The sequence below is a fragment of the Helianthus annuus genome, chromosome 3 (genome assembly GCF_002127325.2).
Source record: "Helianthus annuus cultivar XRQ/B chromosome 3, HanXRQr2.0-SUNRISE, whole genome shotgun sequence".
In the NCBI taxonomy this organism is placed as follows: Eukaryota; Viridiplantae; Streptophyta; class Magnoliopsida; order Asterales; family Asteraceae; genus Helianthus; species Helianthus annuus.
The window spans coordinates 170619108-170636153 of NC_035435.2; the positions used below are offsets into that span (position 1 = coordinate 170619108).

Consider the following 17046-nt stretch of genomic DNA (forward strand, 5'->3'; position numbering starts at 1 on the left):
TGGCATCGTCGTCTGTCTCCTCTTCACATGTCTAGATCATCTAAAACGTTCATCTCTTATCTTACTAGATATACTAGTCACCCTAACCTTTCCCAAAAAAAAAAATCTCATTTCTTATCCAATCCAATCTTGTATTGTATGCCCATACATCCCCTCAACATCCTCATCTCCATTACTTCAGCGTACACACCCAACAATTTGTTTTATATAACATCACATGTTTAACTTACACAAAACCAAATTTGAAAAATATATATTATTTGGAAAGAAAAGAATGTGTCAAGTACTATCTAACAAACCACCATCTTTACCTCTCTACAATCACCTACAATCGAAGTAATTGTCACCGACCCTTATTCCAATAGTTTATCTTCTACTTTTTTTTTAACTCTCGTTTCAATTAACTCCACGTTTGAACCGAAATGAAACTAATGAAATATAAAAGGTCAAAAATAAACGAAATGAAACTAATGAATATAGAAAGTCAATAAGTTCTCTCAACACACAAGTCACAAACTATTAAACAATATAATAATGTTATAACGACTACACGATAAACACAGTGACCTGTCTAATAAGTTGTTGTCACAGAAGATGCACGAATACAAGGCAATCTCGAGTAGCTAACAAGCAACTAAGGTTGTCTACACCCTTTACGCTCACTGTCACGAAAACTTAAATCAACGTCGGCTAAAGTGGAGAGGGTTAGTAAAGAAAGAACGTAACGAGTCACTTGAAAAATGGTGATGATCGATGAATTACTGAATGTTCATCACATATTAACCAAGTCATTTCTTATCAGACTAATTCCAAAGTCGAGATAAGACACATGATTAGTTACAATTAGTTGTTAATTAACGTTTGCTTGCCTACTTCTTTCTTCTTTCAAGTGCATAGCAATGTGCAAATGATGCACATCAAATCAGTTTATGTGAATGCAGCGTTCTAGTAGCTCTTAATGTCTGATTTTTAAAAAGCGTGCCTAGGCACAAGGCACAGGCCTCAGCAGTCATGTCACCTGAGGCGCGCCTTTTTCCAGAAAACGCAAATGTTGGGTTTTTTTGGTCTGAGCGCACGCGTTGTGTACTTTGGGTGTTTTTATGCAACAAAGTGTTGTATTATAGGTTTTTTGTCTTGTACATGTAGGTAAAATCATATATAAACCTTATTTATAGCTATAATGTGGCTAAGGGATGCTAAAAACCTATGGATATATAAAAAAAATTATATAATCTCCTTGCGCATCAGGTATAAAAAGCCCACCGCGTTTACTCTTTGCGCCTCAGTTTCAGACCTCGTGGCTTTTGTGCGTCTCTCGCTTTTTAAAACCAAGCTTAATGTTCTATTCACTTCTAGACGACTCGATGTCAAGCACCCCTTACAACTTTGGTTAGCAACTGATGGGTGATTAAGCAGTCCAAGATATTGCATATCATTAATCAGACTAAGAACACATATTTACCCTGCTAACCGAAGAACAAAGTCGAAATAATCACATAACTGTTGCTGACCCGACTAGAGTTTAAAACAATTAACCCTGATCTGGAAAGCTAATTCACCCGGAAATAGAACAATATTCTACCTTTGGTAGCCCAATTTTTTTGAACCCAAAACAAACATTCAAATTGTGCAACTTAGATAGATGAGTAAAACGTTATCCGACCACCTACTTCAATCCAGTTGGTTTTTAAGAACATTGTGTGAATGCAACATCAAAGCGACTAGCGTTTCAAATCTTCATGACGCGTAGCAAAACACACATTTGTTATAAAAATTCTTCTACTCTTCAGCAAAATTCAAACCCAAATAGATCATCACAAGCTATGGTTGACAACTGAGTTTTGATACTGAGTTTAGTTAAGAAGTCTACTCAATTTTGACATATTAAGGAACAATTTGAGTGCTAGCCATAGGTTCTAAATAATATTAGGGCTGCAAACGAATCGAACGAACACAAACAAGACCTTGTTGGTGTTCGTTTGTTACGGAGATACACAAATTGTTCATGAACACTTACCGAACGAGATTTTCTGTTCGTGTCCGTTCATTAAGGAAATGAACGTGTCCGTGTTCGTTTGTTAATTTTAGATAACGAACGCTCATGAACACAAATGAACACAAATGGACACAAACTTATGTTCATGAAAACAAACGAACAAAAACAAGCGTTCGTGAACAAAATATATAATACACTAATACTTATAAAATATTCTATTTGTCATGATTTTGAAGTATTTAAATCAAATTTAAAAAATAAAAGCACTAATGAACTACCGAACACAAACAAATATAAATGAACACATTACCGAACGTTCACGAACATAAATGAGCGAACCCGGCCTCTGTTCATGCGTGTTCATTTAACTAAACGAACAAAATTGGTTGTTCAAGTTCGTTCATTTATTAAACAGACGAACTTCCCGCCGAACAGTACACGAGTTGTTCGCTGAACGTTAAGTTCATTTGCAGCCCTATACAAAATCGTTACAACATTTCTAACACAACCAGATGCAAATACACCTATGTAACTTGCAAATATTGTTTTAAATTGCATTCAAAGATATATAATACTTGTACAAACAGACATGAACATTAACCTTTAACAAAGACGATTACCAGTTTCAAGATCATACTACAGCAGCCGCTTCATTTTATCCTTATGATTCTCCAAAATCTCCACCACAGCTTCACTATACGCCGCCTCGACTTCATCTTCAACTTCAAACCCATCACCACGGCTCACCAAACACTCATCCCCATCCCGAACATCACCATTCATCCGCATCACAACAAAAGTCACCCCTTTCATAACACACCCCGAAACCGGCAAATTCAACACCGGCACATAACACTGGCTAACATTAACCGGCACCTCAATCCGATTCATCTCCGGTTTCACATTCCCACCCTCGGAATCCATCCACCCCCTCACCTCAGCCAGCCTCCCCCCGCTCAAACAAAGCGTCCCCCTCCGACCAGAATCCGTAATCGACAGTTTCTCCAAGTTCGGAAAATCCTTAACAAAATACAACAACATCCTATGCCTTATAATCACATCTTTCAAACACTGAAACGCAATGTGAACTTTGCGCTTAAACGAATCGATAGTTAGTTCCATATCTAGATCATTTCCTTCTTCATCAACATTTCCATTAACGTAATTTAACCCATTCGGTGACAGAAACCGAAACGATTCGATTCGGTTACTAAACTTAACATTCCACTTAAACAAACAATTATTATTATCTACACCTCTATGATTGGAAACCGGAAGCTCAATAGATAAAAACTTAACTCTAGTAAATTTGCTTAAGAAAGTAACTGCAGATCGAAACGAATCACCGTAAAACGAAGAGATCATAGGCGGAAGAGGTTTAGTAGAAGGAGTAACCATACGTTTGAGGAGGTGAATAGGTTTGAGAACGACGCCGTTTAGGAACGATCGGAACAGGTTTTTGGGGGATCCGGTGGTGGTGATGTCGCCGGAGGTGGTGTTAGGGTTTACGAGAGGTGCGGTGAAGGATATGGTGTCGATTTGGAGGATGATTGAGGCGAAACGTTTGGAGACGAGGTGGAGAATGCATAGGGTTTTAAGGTCGGGTGATTTGGTGAGGATTTGGAGGATGATTTCGTCTGGTAAACGGTTTAGTGAAGATGAAGATGCGTCGTCTTCTTCGAGTGATTTGTTGGTGGTGGTCATTTTTGGGATGTGGGAGTTTGATGGAGTATCGGATAAGGAAACCCTAATCATCTTGTTTGTGTATGTATGTGTGCTCGGTAGGGGTCCTGTCCAGATATGGTCCTGATCTTGATCCCGAAAATACCATACCGAATTTTTTCGGTACCAGAAACGGTATCCATTTTTTGGCATTTTCAGAATCGGTACCGATAAAATACTGAATTTTACCTTCAAATACCGCTACCGTACCGATATATTTCGGTATTGGTATTGGTACCTAGTTTTGACGAAATTTGGGAACAGGATTTTCGGGATCGGGACGGGATCGGGATTTGCTCATCCCTAGTGCTCGAAAGATAGATGAGCATTTGGGACTTTGGTTATCGAATTTCTTGTACTGAATTTTTTTGGTATCAATTTGGTATCTGATTTTTAGCGTTTTCGATACCGGTATTTTATCGAATTTTACATACAAATAATGGTATCGTACCGCACGGTATCGAACATTTTTTGTACCGGTAACCATATTTGACGATCTTCAGTACCGGTACAGAGCTTACCCTACTCTTAATCCTTTGATTTATGAGTTATGACACTAGAAATGGTTTTGGTTAGAAGTTTACTAGGAGAAGTTTGTTGGAAATTGGCTAGGTTTATAAACAAGTCGAGCTGAGCTGAGCTGATTTGGTTTGTAAACCGGTGGAACTCAAGCTAAGGTTGGTTTGCTTGTTGCCTTGTTCGTTTAAATTGATCTCAATTACGCTAAGCTAAGATGACTTGGGTTGTTGTTTTGTTCGTTTAAATCGATCTCAATTTCTCTTAGGTAAAGGATATTCAACATTTTAAGTTCAGCTATTTATGCATTAGGTCAATGTTACATCAAGCAAATGTGTTTCTTCTAAGTTATAATAATTAACAACCTAACCAAGCCGGAACTATGCTGAGTCAATTTTGCGCTAAGTATTTAGCTCCTTTAAAATTTTGAACCGAGCTAGTTTAGTTTGAGTTAGGATATATATTTGTCTCTAATCAAGAGTGGGATTTAAATCTATCCCTTAAATCGAGGGTTGGGGTTTCATAATTTCATGTGAATAGTGGTTAGAGTTTTGATTTCTTCCTAAAATTGTGGGGCAAGGGATTTATTTATTAGGCTATGTTTGGCTTAGCTTTTCGAAACAACTTATGACTTTTTGGAAAAGTTTTCTCTCACATAATAAGCTCATGCCAAACACCTTTTAACTTTTCAAAAAGTCAATAAGCTAATAAGTCACGAAAATAAGCAATCCCAATCACCCCCTTAGTCTCGATTTAGGGTTTCGTTTTTTTTTTTTTTATATTTTGCTAGGTTAGGTGTGTTTGCGGATGTTCATTTAGATTTGATGCGCTTGTGTATGTGTTATATTTGTGCTTGAATGTGTGTATCTGTGTTTGGATTTTAAGATCATAGGTGTGTTTGTTTGTCTATATTTGTTTCATGTTCGTGTTTGAATATAGGTTCATGTATGTATATGTTGTTGGATTTGTTGTGTGTTTGTATGTTTGGTGGGTGGGATGGTGGAGCCTGTGTTAGGATATATGTGTGTACTTGAAGTTGGGTTCATGATTATTTGCCTGACGGGTGGAGATTCTAAATTCTTTACTAAAAAAAAATAACATGTTTTATACCCCAAATTAAAAGGCTTTGAAATGTAACGCAATTTTAGCAAATGAGCATATACGTTGCTAACTTCTTGTTTTAATAAGCCTCTTGATACTAGATTGCCCCATGTTAAGAGTTGAGCCTTGATTAACCATCCTTGAAAAAAAGGGCATGATTGAGGACCATTGACCTTAATCGAGTAACCCGTTCAGGCGTTCATCGACAAGCCTCTTTGATTGGCCTTGAGGATCTGTTAAGGTTGGGCCCATAGATCATATCATTAGAAAGGTGTGAAACAAATACCATATTACAATCTACTACTCTACTGTCTACTAGAGTAAAGGTTGTTCTTTTGGAACTTTTGTACAATGTGTTTTTTGTTTTTTTAGTTTCAATTTCACTTCTTATACATTTCAAGCAAAATCGCTCCTACGCTTTGCTTGCATGAAAATATTTTATCAAATATGTAATACTGATAGTATAGGGAATGATCTTATAATACCTGGTCTATATAAACCAGGTCTCACGTAAACTCTAATCACAACAATCTAATACAAACAATATTTGATGATTTAAGTACTTCAATCCCTAAAGAGTAGCTTAAAAATCCCAAGTCACTCAATTATAAAGTTGATATTTCATTTTCTTCTTAAAGTTGATGATGTGTTTTTTTCCGGTAACTAAAACTCTAATAATTAATTCATTACGTATTTCTAAACTAAAAAAATGAAATAATCAAGAATATGTGACATTGTCAAGCGGTGTCAACATCTAGACATGTTTACCGGATGTCATCAAACAAAACAAATAATCTTTTGCCGACCTAAAACAATATGTTGCCATGTTTTATAGAGATAAAGAGCATGCATATTCACAATGTATCTTTTTTTCCATATCCGTATTATATGAAAAACATTACATTATCTCTTCTTTTCAATTAAATAATACGGTATATATTTTTATCATTACTTTTTCTCTCTTCTCCACTCATAATCACTTTCAAAAATATTAAAAAATCATAAATGGTGAACAATGTTTTCTTCAAATTTACTGAGGAACGTTAACATTTCTCTCTTCTCCATTCACCAACACTTACAACCATTCTATATATTATAGAGAACTCTATCGTGAATACTCTAAAAGGACTCCAAAAGATGATCTAAAAGAGCAAACAAATCAGTGTTAGTTATGGGTTTTCAGAAAAAAAAAAATTAGTTCTACTTTTTAGTATTACGTATATTATTACATTGGACATTGTCGGCTAACACCCTTGTTAATGTGGGTATTTAACACCCCTCAACATTGGCACAAGGGCGTAAAAACTGGGCGTCAAACATGGGGGCACCACCACCTTAACAGGCGTTTGAGAGAAGAGGGGTGGGGCCCATGGAACGTCAACAAATAACCAATTTCTTTATTTTATTTTTTTGGGTTTTTAATTATTAATTAAACATTAACGTGATAGTTAAAGTATACGTTAATCTATACCTTATAATAAAACAAAACAAACTTATGTCACTTGGCATTCACTTAAACCACTCATTACCACGTGTATTCCTCTTAATCCACGCGTTTTGTGTTTAGGCGCTAAAACAAAAGCATCTAAACCCTATTTCAGTTTCTTCTTTCATATGCCATCACCTCCTATCGATTATCTTCAATTCACCCATCATCGAATTCAATAAATTTCGGAGTTACCTTTTTGATTCTCCCATTGATTGAGGGCTGTTACAATCAAAAACCCTAAATCCAGTGTTTCCTTTCATCCTTTATCCTCCCAATTGAAATGAAAGAACCCTAGATCTCATCTCTCTACCACCAGATTAATGCCGCCACCATGGTGATGAAGATGATGAACATGATTTTGAGGATTGCAATTATGGTGATGAAGATGATAGTGACGAATAGGTTCGGTACGTTTTATCTTTCCACAATAATCTCAGTCACAAACCCTAGCTCTAGCTCAGGCGATTTCATATTTTTCCCATTTATATCTTTCGCAATTTCTTCTTTTGAATTCATTTACGTTGATTTCACATGTATTACGGTTTGTTTGCTCGCAATAGATATCGGTGGTCAAACAACTGCTTCCACGGCAGCAGCGCCACCGCCTCTTGGTTTTTCCGTTGGTTGTTCACGGCGGTGTTTGGCGTGACATCTGAGAATGACTGAAGGTATGTGTTTGGTTTATGTTATTTGCAAGATGTATTCTACATACTTTTGTTTCTATCCATCTCCTATAAATATGCTTCCAATTTCAGTTATCAGTTCATCACATTTGCTCTACTTACTGTTGATTCTATCCATTTGTAGGCTTCGGCAATTAGTTAGGGCTCCAATTTTATTATGTTGTTGGCTGGAGATTTAATATGATTTGTTTTGGACATTTTTTTTACTTTGGATTGATCGGGTTTTAGGGTTACAGAACTGTCAGAACATTGATTTTGTTGAGAATTGGTTTTACCATGAGGTTGGAGTCTACACATCTGGTGGGTGGATCGATGGATGGGATCATGCATATTTCATTGTGCTTGCTCAAGAATATGTATGGATGAAAGTGTCACACACGAGAATAGTTATTCGTTGAGTCTTGGACACTGCTGTTGCTAAACATTTGTTTCGTATGTATGGTACCATGGTACAGGTTTTATTTTATTTTTCGCTAATTATATTTTATTAAATTATCTGCGAGGGATAGCCCTTATCGCATTACAAGGTGAGAGAGAAACACATACACACCTGTCCTTTACCTTCACCTTTAGCTTCAGATCACATTACAAGTAGCACTGCTGAACCTTCATTGACTATCAAAAACACAGTTGATAAATACCAATTTATCTCAGAGCAGGTTCACTTCGGATTCTTTTTGTTCTTGTGTAAGTTAAAATTTATTATTTTTTCAGCTGGAATCTCTTATAGCAAAGGATGCTAAAGAAGCTGAAATTCAGGAAATGATTTCTCATATTCCCCATGAAAGGTATTATTTTTCTAAAACATTTGTACTTGAAAAATAGATCTGAAAGAAGAGGCTGTTTTTAGGCTATTATTGGTGAGGTCCATGGGGTAATTCTTAGATGCATTAGTCAGGATGAGGCTACCTTGGTTGTGGCTCAAAAGGTAGTTATTCAGTGCTACTATGTTGAATCTTATCCGTGATAGCTGCGTTAAAAATTAGAAGTATCAAGTGAATTTGAGCAAAAAGTGTATTCAGACAATAAGGATTTATGTTTACCTTTTCGTTGTTGGGTGTTGTGGATACTGCATTGGTGGATAAGCCGTGTTATGGTCTAGGGACCCCGGAAGCTCGAATGATATGTTTTGTTAATAAGGTAGATTGTTTTCTTTAGGTAGTAGGCATTTGTACAGTTGCTTTCTTGCATATGTTAAATGTTTTTTACTAAAAAGGCTTATGACAGCCTTTGGTAAATGTTGGTGGTGAGCTATCGAAGCTTGTGCATGGTTGTGTTTCAACTGAGGTGGATGCTTTCCTTGCTAATGTCACACATCTTATTGTTGGGAAGGTACAACTATGGTTGTTGTTCACGTAAGTATGGCTTTGAATGTTAGTTTAAGTTTGTTCATGGTCTTAATTATATATATGTTGATTGCCTTAGCCCTGTATAATTAAAGCCTTTTGATTTGGGTCAGTCTCAACTTGGGTCATTTTCATATTTGGGTTAGTTCTGGTAATTATTTGCATTTCAAATAAACTAACTACAAAATCTGGTGTTTTCAGCCGTTTTATAGGTTCGAATGTTGTTAACAAGGCATGGGCCAGTTGACTTACAAACCATGTTTTTGTCTACTTAAATTGTTTTTATAAATAATGCATTGAAAAAGGTTTTCAAAAGTTAGTACAACATTATAAAGAAGTAAAAAAATCAAAATGGAAACAACCATGGGTTCGACTTTTAACATCCAAATTCCAACATGTCTAAAAAAACATCATAATTGATTAAAAATAACCAAACAAAAGTAATTTGAGATTGTGTTAATCTCGCTAATCACTTTGCATTTTCCTTTTTCCTCTTTAGTTTTGCATATTTATCCCATCTTCAATCCACTCTAAAAACCCTTTGGAATTCATTATTATATTCGGTATTAATATCGGTATAGGATAACATAAATTGAATAGCACTAAAATTACAGTAGTAAAAAAATAGTTATATATGAATTTTGATAATCCGTTATCAATTGCCAAACTTGATTTCTAAGCATTTTTTGCCTTCTAACTGCAGATAAGGAGGCGTGAAAAGTGGGATAACAGGATGATCTATTTGTGGGCTACTCTTTTGTAATTATCGACATCAACACCAAATGACCACTTCTCTTTTGTAATTATAGAAGTGCTAGAAACTCAAATGGTACTTTAAGGACATGTACATATATTTTCTAACTATGTCAAATTTTTGCCATGGTGAAGCATAAAGATGTGTCCATTATGGACAACAAGAAGGTGGGGTGGTATCTGCTGGGATCTTGAGTGGAACCCCACACTCACCTCTGCTGCGGAAAGAAATGACTGGGAAAGGCTGTCATGTTTTTTGGGCCAACATAATATTAGTAAACAAGGGTCTTACTGGTGGATGGAGAAGCGATGTTGTATCTCTGTCCTGAGCAAGGAGAACTGGATTAAATTCAAAGGAATGGACTATGGTTAATTTTTGTTTCAGTTTTACTGTAGTTTTTCTTTTCTGTATTGTTGTCCCTCTGGTGTATGCTCTGGTCCCTTAGCATCTTGCTAAGTGGAAAGAGTTTTTTTTTTTTTTTTTTTTTTTATTGAGAAGTTCTCCTTTTGCTGGTCATATTATACTCATATTAACATTTAGTAACTTAGGGTGTCATCGCATACACATGCCTTTTCAAATCGTTTCCATTTATAAGCTCCCAGCATTTCATAACTTTAGACATATCGTTTCACTTCTTCCTAAACCTTCAGACACGTCGCTTTGTGTGTGTTTTCAAATTGCTATGCATTTGAGGAGAAGACCTACATGTAATCTATAAAGTTTTGCAATTCAAGATGATGTAGGATAGTAGTTTTTTTGGTTATTGGTATCTTGGGTATTTTAATTTATTAACCTTATTTTTTTCTATAACAGTAAAAGGGATTTATAGCAAATCAAGTGTTGGAGGGTAGCCAACCAGTTGATATCTCTAAGAACCCGTTTGAGTTGTTCTTACACTTAAGTAAGAATCTATTTTTTTTCAAATTAATTTCATGTATCTTTTTAATAATCTAGCAACAGAGGTTTAAATTCTAAGTCGTCCTGGTTGGAATTGATAATGTCAGAGGATGAATGCGATAGTGGAGTTAAAGAAGATATCATGAAAACATCATGAAGGTTTAGTTGACAAAAACTTAATTTGTAACGAACATTATGTAGATGTACTATTGGGACGTGCTCAACTGTCTTAAAATATTAGGCTTAACAAATCACACTTTAACGTTTCTACGTTTAAATTATCTTATGTGTTTAGTTGGTGTTTAGCCACCCGCGAAGCTCGCGGGGTCTTAGGCTAGTACACAACGTGACGAAACGTTATGTTAAACCCGAACAGAGTTTTAAAAGGCTAGACACATCCTATTTATAGAAAAAGAAAAAAGAAATAAAGAAAATCCAACGGTCCAAACAAGCAACACGTGACCATGTACGAAAGTAGAAACCTGTGCGGCTGTCTTCTGGATTGCTGTCTGCACACGCACCGAGCTTTCAACTGCAAACCTTTCAACAATGGAGTCTTTATCTTCCTCAACTTTCTTACCTGCTGCAACCATTAAACCTCATCCATTGTCTTCAAGAACCAAACACAAGAGATGCCCATGTTCAATGAAAGTTGTTTCCACCTTTTCATACCAAAACTTTGTTCAGTTTGCTTTGGATGAAACCAAACTCTTAACTCCAGACCTCACTCCTTCTTACTTGCAGGTAACTATTTATTATTAACTATTGCAGTTTATTTATTACTTGTTCTATGCTAAGTTTAAGGGGTGAATTAGATTATTATTGGGGTTTTGATCAATGTTTTAAATACCGGTATGAACCTGCCGGCTATACCTTTTTTTTTTTTTTTTTGAACGGCCAACAAACTTAATCCCGAGCACTCTCGGGGCACCCACTGGACAAACGGAGTACTCCGAGAGTAACCCGAGTCCACCACCAATTCCGGGGAAAACCCGGTAACTCACCCGCCCGTAGGCACGACAGTGAAATTACCGGTAAAACCCGTTTGGCTCAAGGATCCAACCCAGGTTTCCTGGGTCTCCTATCATTGCCCACCAGTGCCTCACTCTGCACCAAGTGGGAGTCGAACTTGCATCTCTCAAGAGAAATGCAAGCCCTCCACCACTTGATCTAGAGATCATTGGCTATACCTGTTAAACCGGATTCCGGACACATGCGTGGTACAATAAAGACAGGTAAAACCTGAATGCTACTGTATATCTTATGTATCGGCGGTTAATCTGATTCTACCGGTTCAAACCGTTGAACCGGTTTGCATTATTTTAAAATTTGTTTTTTAGTTTTAATAAAATACGATATTATTAAGGTAACACTGAAACTGTTACTCACCTCGATCAATGTAATATTGTTTATAAGTAATAAAAATGCTCTGAAAATACTTAATAGTTTACAAGAAAATAGTTGTTTTTTTTTTTGGATAAAAACATAATCAGTTACATAAATCCTAAATGCGGTTGAACCGCATGGTACAACCCGGTTCAACCAGTTGAACCATTTTAGAGCCCAACCTAATGTAATTTAAAAACCGGTTTTTAAAAGATTAGTTTTGATTATGTTTAGTTTTAAGTTTATATGACCTTCAGGATGTTTCTTGTTGAGGATTTGATATGTAGGGCAATGCTTTGAATTGAGCAAGTTTAGTAGTGATGACAATCATGACAAATTGGTGGTTACTTGGTAGGAAAGTAAGCACTGAATGAGAATATAATTTTAATTTAATGGTTTGGGTTATTTACAATTTTATAGAAACTTTTTTTTGACTTTGTGACTAAATGAATAGTTGAATAGTTTTTAAGATCCTAACTTGAAAGAAAAAGAGTGACCATATATTGAGGAAAGCATGTTTGGGTTAATTGTGTGACCTTGGTTTAATAAGGAGGCGCGGGGTGCTACGGAAAACACATTAGAAGGAAAAGGTGCGCCACATGTAGTTTTGGGTCAAATTCAGTGGCGGACCCAGGAATTATTTTCAAGGGGTGTGAGCGGGATTTTTGCTTAAAAAATTTGTTCAAGGGGTGCGCCCACCCACCCACCCACCCACCCACCACAACACCTAAGTCCGCCCCTGGTCAAATTGCTCAAAAAGGGTCCATACGAGGTTTTAATATAAAAGCAACTTAAGGGATAAAAAAAATTATAAAATGTTTACTTGATATATAGGTTTATATGTAAAAGTAACAAATGAGAAATATGCATCTTTTAGTTGTAAATAAAGCTTATTTCGCTATACATAGACGCTCGCCTTGCATGTGTAATGTGTGCGCCTCGCGCGTAAGATTTTGGGACCAAAACGCCTCAGAGTGCCTCACACTTTATTAAACCAAGAATGTATAAAACACCATAGTAACAATATCCCACAATTGAATGCCCAAGAACAATAAGAACACAATTAACACGGTCCACTGTATCAATGTGACTCCCAAGTTAAAAAGTTCTGGTTTCATCACTTATTGATCATGTATCATAATCTGACCCAAGCCTTAAGCTTGAGTAAATTGCTATTTTAGTCCCTGAGTTTTTGTCCAAATTGCCATTTTAGTCCAAATAGTTTTTTTTCTCCTCTGGGTCCCTGACTTTTCCTTTTTCTTGCTATTTTGATCACACTGCCTAACTTAGTCTAAAAACCAGGTTATAATTAGGGGTATTTTTGGCATTAAATTATTATGAGGTTTATAAATTATGTTGTAAACTACCCCTGGTTATCACTACACAACAGTTATGCCAAAAATACCCCTGGTTATAACCAGATTTTTAGACTGAGTTAGGCAATGTGATCAAAATGGCAAGAAAATGGAAAAGTCAGGGACCCAAAGGAGAAAAAAAAACTATTTGGACTAAAATGGTTGAACGTCAAACTGTAACCACTTGGCAATGGTCGAACGTCAAACTGTACATACTAACTTTATAACTAAGGTTTTGGTCATTTTAAATTAACAGGATGATTTCAGTACCTTAAAGGCAGTGGATGGGAAGACAGAGCTTAAGATGTGTTCGTTTCAAGCTCCGAAAATCAGATTACTTCGCAGTCTTTCTATCGAACAAAGTGATGGCATGCAGGTATATCTTTAACTTTCTTAATTAATAATAATTAGAGTAAAATGCACGGATAGTCCCTGTGGTTTGGTGAAATTTCACCTTTAGTCCTCAACTTTTCAAAATTACACTTTTAGTCCTTGTGGTTTGACAAGTTGTTACTCGGATAGTCCCCAAAGCGGATGAAGGTTACTCGGATAGTCCCTGTGGTTTGACAAGTTGTTACTCGGATAGTCCCTATAGTTTGATAAGTTGTTACTCGGATAGTCCTTGTCATTTCACACCCACTTAACCAGAAAAACTAACCTCATCCGCTTTGGGGACTATCCGAGTAACAACTTGACAAACCACAGGGACTAAGAGTGTAATTTTGAAAAGTTGGGGACTAAAGGTGAAATTTCACCAAACCACAGGGACTATCCGTGCATTTTACTCTAATAATTAGTTACTCTTAATTATTTTATCCTGATCTGGGTACTATAATCTGCTTGCAGGTGCTAGATTTGGCTGTCTTCCCCGAAGCAGAATTTGACCTCCCGATATTTTGCGCCAACTTTTTCACCTCCGGTAACACAAATATCGTTGTACTGTAAGTCTCGGTCAAACAAAGTCATCGAAACATAATTAAACGTTGAATGTTATTATTAAAATTTGGTTTCTGTTACCTGTTACAGGGACCTGAATCCGTTGCATGATGTAATAAATGAAACGCCGTACAAGCAAAAGTATTATAGAAGCTTGATTCCTCTCGGCCTGAAGTACGCCGAGGTGTGTTGACTGTTGACTTTTCAACTTCTTTAATCTGTCAGTTGTAGTTTAACGAATGCCTGAGATTTATGGTGTGCCAACTTAACGACAGATTGCATGCAGCTTTTACCTTGGGGAGGAAAACTCACCGGCGAGTCTTTGAAATTCTTCTCGCCAATAGTCATATGGACGAGGTTTTCTTCAAGTCATGAAAAGCACGATATTTTGTTTTCGGCATTCACAGATTACTACAAGGTATCCACTTTGTGTGTTATCTCTTATATTAAAAGGAGTGAATTTCAAGAATTGTCCTTTATCTTTATACCCAATTTCAGGCGTTGTCCTTTATGTGCAAAATTGACGAGTTTTGTCCTTTATGTTTTCATATCATTCACGTTTTGTCCTTTAGGCCTAACCCAGTTAGTTTTTGTCGTTGAACTTACCTTTGAATTGACAAAAATGCCCTCATGTGCAAAGCATATGACCAAATTTAACTGAATAAACTAACTGGGTTAGGCCTAAAGGACAAAATGTGTATGATATGAAAACATAAAGGACAAAACTCGTCAATTTTGAACATAAAGGACAGCGCTTGAAAATGGGTATAGAGATAAAAGACAATCCTTGAAATTCACTCTATTATACAATCCATAAGATTTAAACATCTTTATTCTACTTCAAAATATCTTATTGCTGTTTTTTACTCTTTTTAATTCGTACTTTATTGTTGTAAATTGGCAGGCTTGGCTCGGTTTGATGAATCAGGCAACAAAGGAGACTGACGTTTCTCAAATAAGTTTGAATCGTGAGGCGCAACATAGGTATTTAACATGGAGAGCCCAAAAGGTGTGTACTTTGCTTTTCTTTTCTTTTCTTTTCTTTTTTTTTCTTTGTTTTTTAACTCTAAATTTTTTAGTCGGTGCGATTGCTTAACCGCTAACAACCAAATAACGTATTTGTTCTTAATCATGATTCCTTCCCCAATATCAATCAAGCAACATTAATGTAATGATAATAGCAATGAGTGTTCCTTTGCATTTTCTTTACCATTTCGATTTCGGGGAATTGGCCTGTAATAATCTCACCTAGACCTTATTGGCCGTTAATAATCCCACCTCAGAATATTCCCCCCACCAGTCCCACCTTTCACCTATTTTTCCTACAATGGTCCCCCGTTAAAAAAACTTAACGGAGTTAAGCTTTTTTCCAAATTACAAACATATTTTTTAGGGCTTTTGATTAAAACGACGATACGAGTCCATTGATGTAAAACTTGCCTCTAAACGGTGCTCCAAACGATGAAACGGCGCTTCAATTCAGGTGTTTAAATTTCCAATTAACCAAAATCAAGTCACTTGGAGCACTATTTCGAAGTAAGTTTTACATCAACGGACTCGTATCATCGTTCTGATCAAAAGCCCTAAAAAATCTGTTTGTAATTTGGAAAAAAGCTTAACTCCGTTAAGTTTTTTTTAACGGTGGACCATTGTAGGAAAAATATGTGACAGGTGGGACTGGTGGGGGTAATATTCTGAGGTGGGATTATTAATGGCCAATAAGGTTTAGGTGGGATTATTATAGGCCAATTTCCCTTTCGATTTCTTGGTGAAAATAGCATACAAGAATTTACCTTACATAACTCTTACCGCAAAGCTTTGACCGCATTTTGTGTGGTAGCTAATTAAGAGTTGAAATCCATGGTTTCTCACTGTATCTTTGTTGCTACAAACAGGATCCAGGCTACAATCTTCTCAAAAGATTAATTGGGGAGACTCTTGCAGAGGTATCGATTTTGACTTAAATCAAAATAAACTAATGCATTTTGACTTTTGAGGTCATATCTATTTCAACTCGAATGACATCACCTCTTTTCCTCTATTCCTTATGATATAAAGAACAATGACAAAATGGCAGGTTGGGGGAGTTGAGTAACACGTCAAAACGGGTCACGTCGGGTCAACTTGTCACACAAACAAATGTGTGTCCAATTTTCCATTTTGGATGAATAGTTAATGCATTATGTACGATTAAACAGAAGCTGTGTTAATACAATATTGAACTAACTATGTAAAGTAAAAAGATTTTCGGAGGTTCTGCGGCTTTCGACCCGTTTTGACCCATTTTCCTTTTAGCTAAATTTATGATTTGGCCCATTTGGTATGTTTAACATAGTCCATAACATAACCCAAAGTGACTCGTTTATAAGTAAATTAGTCAAAATTAAGTCCTTTAATTTTGATCTTGTTTTTTTTAATGCCACCTCTTTAAATGTTGTGTAGGATGTGGTGAAGAAGTTCCTTTTCAATGGAGTGAATGAGCTCGGGAACAAGACGTTTCTAGATTACTTTCCGGAGTATGAGCGTGGGGACGGGTCAATAAATGAAAAACGAAGCGTTGTTGGCAAGTCGTTTGAGAACCGCCCTTGGGATGCTCAAGGGGTATTTATCGGTGATACTTTTGGTTAAGTTCATTGCTATTGTGTATGCATGTTGATACTTGGTATGCTTAGTTAAGTTCATTGCTATTGTGTATGTAGTGGAGGATCATAATATTTGATTTCGTTGTATACGATGTTAGATTTAATCCTGTTCAATATATTCGCATAATCATTGACACATGAATCTTTGGCCGCGTATCTGTTTTTACTCTAGTAGACAGGGGCGGACCCTACCTCTTGACAAGAGGTAACCCCTGTTGCCCCT

At 36.4% G+C, this 17046-nt stretch overlaps 2 protein-coding genes across 2 annotated transcripts; one reads left to right on the plus strand and one right to left on the minus strand.

The window, feature by feature from the left end:
• Positions 1 to 2632: 2632 nt before the first annotated feature.
• LOC110932592 (F-box protein At1g22220) lies at positions 2633 to 3700 on the minus strand. Its single transcript, XM_022175917.1, has one exon. The coding sequence runs from the start codon at positions 3698 to 3700 to the stop codon at positions 2633 to 2635; it is 1068 nt and encodes a 355-aa protein (XP_022031609.1).
• A 7271-nt stretch (positions 3701 to 10971) lies between these two features.
• Positions 10972 to 16961, plus strand: LOC110930825 (phytochromobilin:ferredoxin oxidoreductase, chloroplastic). Its single transcript, XM_022174211.2, has 8 exons — positions 10972 to 11248; positions 13502 to 13621; positions 14092 to 14186; positions 14272 to 14365; positions 14468 to 14599; positions 15086 to 15190; positions 16077 to 16127; positions 16624 to 16961. The coding sequence occupies exons 1-8, from the start codon at positions 11054 to 11056 to the stop codon at positions 16807 to 16809; spliced, it is 978 nt and encodes a 325-aa protein (XP_022029903.1). The 5' UTR covers positions 10972 to 11053; the 3' UTR covers positions 16810 to 16961.
• Positions 16962 to 17046: the final 85 nt, after the last annotated feature.

Coding starts and splice junctions, on each gene's coding strand:
- LOC110932592 (XM_022175917.1), bottom strand. CDS start 3,700: ATGACCACCACCAACAAATCACTCGAAGAAGACGACGCATCTTCATCT.
- LOC110930825 (XM_022174211.2), top strand. CDS start 11,054: ATGGAGTCTTTATCTTCCTCAACTTTCTTACCTGCTGCAACCATTAAA. Junction 13,622..14,091: donor AACAAAGTGATGGCATGCAG/GTATATCTTTAA, acceptor ATCTGCTTGCAG/GTGCTAGATTTGGCTGTCTT. Junction 15,191..16,076: donor TAACATGGAGAGCCCAAAAG/GTGTGTACTTTG, acceptor TGCTACAAACAG/GATCCAGGCTACAATCTTCT.